The sequence below is a fragment of the Perkinsus marinus genome (genome assembly GCF_000006405.1).
Source record: "Perkinsus marinus ATCC 50983 genomic scaffold scf_1104296976104, whole genome shotgun sequence".
NCBI lineage: Eukaryota > Perkinsozoa > Perkinsida > Perkinsidae > Perkinsus > Perkinsus marinus.
Genome location: NW_003200516.1, coordinates 1 through 2,018, shown reverse-complemented (window position 1 = coordinate 2,018; position 2,018 = coordinate 1). Strand labels below are relative to the sequence as shown.

Sequence of the window (2,018 nt, the reverse complement as noted above, 5' to 3'; positions counted from 1 at the left end):
TTGATGTGAAGGAACAGAGTGATTCCTATTTAGCGTAAATCCGGCCGGGTTTGGCGCGTGCAAGCCTTTACACCTCCGAATCGGAGGAACTCAATGATTATCCCCTTTCGGAGCCTCCAATAGGGGGTAAACATCGAGTTTCATCCTAGGAGGTCAGATATGCTCCTGTGGATAATGCCGAACTCTACTCACCGTGTGATGACAGTCACAGTGATTAATAATTTTCAGTTAAGGTTTTTCACAGTAATCGATCCATGTTCAGCTATAACGTTGCTGTAATCTTCCTCGCCATCCCCGTTCGATCCTTGTGGGTAGACGGAGTTGTCGCCAGCCAGGGCTCAGAGCTTCGTTCCCTCCGTGCTCCTGTTGTCGCTGAGGAACCCCCCAATTGCTTACCTGACGTTTCTGACTTTGCGGGCAAAGATTATTGTTGGTTTATTCTGAATGATACAGTCGAACACAAGTGGTCTTCGGGAGTGCTCATTCGCGGTACCCAAGGACCTCTACCCTTTTTCTCTACTCTACAACTCTTACTCCTCGTGGACAAGAACTGGCGTCCTTACGATGTTGGCATGTGGGCGTCGGGTTATACTAACCGCTTCTATGCTCTCCCTTTGGGCATGAGTGCCGATATATCCTTCAGCATACCAGAAGTTAACCATGTCGGTGGAGAAACCTCTGGCAACCGCATGGAGTTAGAGTTTGCAGTACAACTGTTCACCACTGTGACCATTCCTACCATTGGTCGGGTCAACGCGACGGAGGTGAGTAAAGCTCTTGCCTATGTAGATAAGACCGATGGTGAGAGTGGAGTCACGGTGGACATTACTGCTGTTGGTGAGGCCCCAGGCTCCGGGTGGTACTCTGAGATACATTTCCATGCAGGCATCTCTGGCACAGGCCTCAAATCTTGGCTTTATGAAAGTAGTGTCGAGATCTATATCAGTTATCATGAACATGACCTAACAATCAACTATGATAAACGTTTCCCTATCTTCAGCGTGGAGTCCAATCTTTAGTCTTGTGGTGCTTGGAGCAGTGCTCCGACATTATTCATGGCGTTAAGGCATTCTGTGCTGAGAGATTGGCGATTATGGATCCTACTTGAGTTACGGTCACTCTTTTGAAGCTTAACTTTTTGCCTATCAAATTTGGCGTTTAGGATTGGTGTCCACTACACCTTTCAAAGGCCTATTTTGCGTTCAGTAAGATCAATATCGCACGACGAGCAATTATCCGAGCCAAGATACGCCTGAGGTCAATTTCGCCAATCAATTTCGCCGTCATGTCTCAAGCCGATTTCACTGATAGCATATTACACATCAAGTAAATTCTTGTACGCCTTCGTGGCGTAATGGTCAAGCGGGTAGCCAACTTTAACCATGTCGCGGGATCCGTACTACGGATTCCGTAGCATATTTTCCTGGCATGAAACCTGTAGCCTCTGAGTCGTGGCAGGGCGAGTGTAGACTCACGAGTGCCATCTGGGAACTACGGAGCATGACACGCAAGGTACATTAAGGACACTGAGGACAGTAAGCTTCTGTCGTGTGCCACTCAAGCTTGCTACCTGGAGTGCTCCTAGGACCTACATCGGAGACCTCGGTTAAAAAGAATATATTACGCTCAACACATACTACTCCAGGTCGTCAAGGCAGTCTGGCTTGCGTGAGTAGCTTGACAGCTTGAAGGACTCAGGTTGTCCCTTGTACCGGCAGCGATTGCGTCAATCGCTGTCCCAAACCAGGCTTCGCCAAAAGATAACTCTCTGGCACGGTTTCAACCACGGAGAAGCTACGCTCGTCGTAAGCACAAATGGTGGCGCAGCGCCGCCTCGTCTCTCGAGCGCCCATGACTTTCCCTCCTCTGGCTCGGGTTTTCCACGTGCTCAATTTTCTCTTCCGTGCTCAAGCTCTCCGGTGAGCGAAGTTTGCTCGGCTAACACAGTCTTATCATAGACTCCTATTCGAGCTGGGACGAGTCAGTCCGAACTCCGAGCAGTCTGTAGATTGGACCGA

The 2,018-nt window shown here is 49.2% G+C and overlaps 1 protein-coding gene across 1 annotated transcript; it reads left to right on the top strand.

Annotated features, from left to right (window-relative positions):
* Nucleotides 1-254: 254 nt before the first annotated feature.
* Nucleotides 255-1,019, top strand: Pmar_PMAR009126 (hypothetical protein; the record flags this gene model as incomplete). The annotated part of the gene is made up of 1 exon (XM_002764807.1): nucleotides 255-1,019. One exon carries the CDS (start codon nucleotides 255-257, stop codon nucleotides 1,017-1,019), a length of 765 nt encoding a protein of 254 aa, XP_002764853.1.
* Between the last annotated feature and the right edge of the window lie 999 nt (nucleotides 1,020-2,018).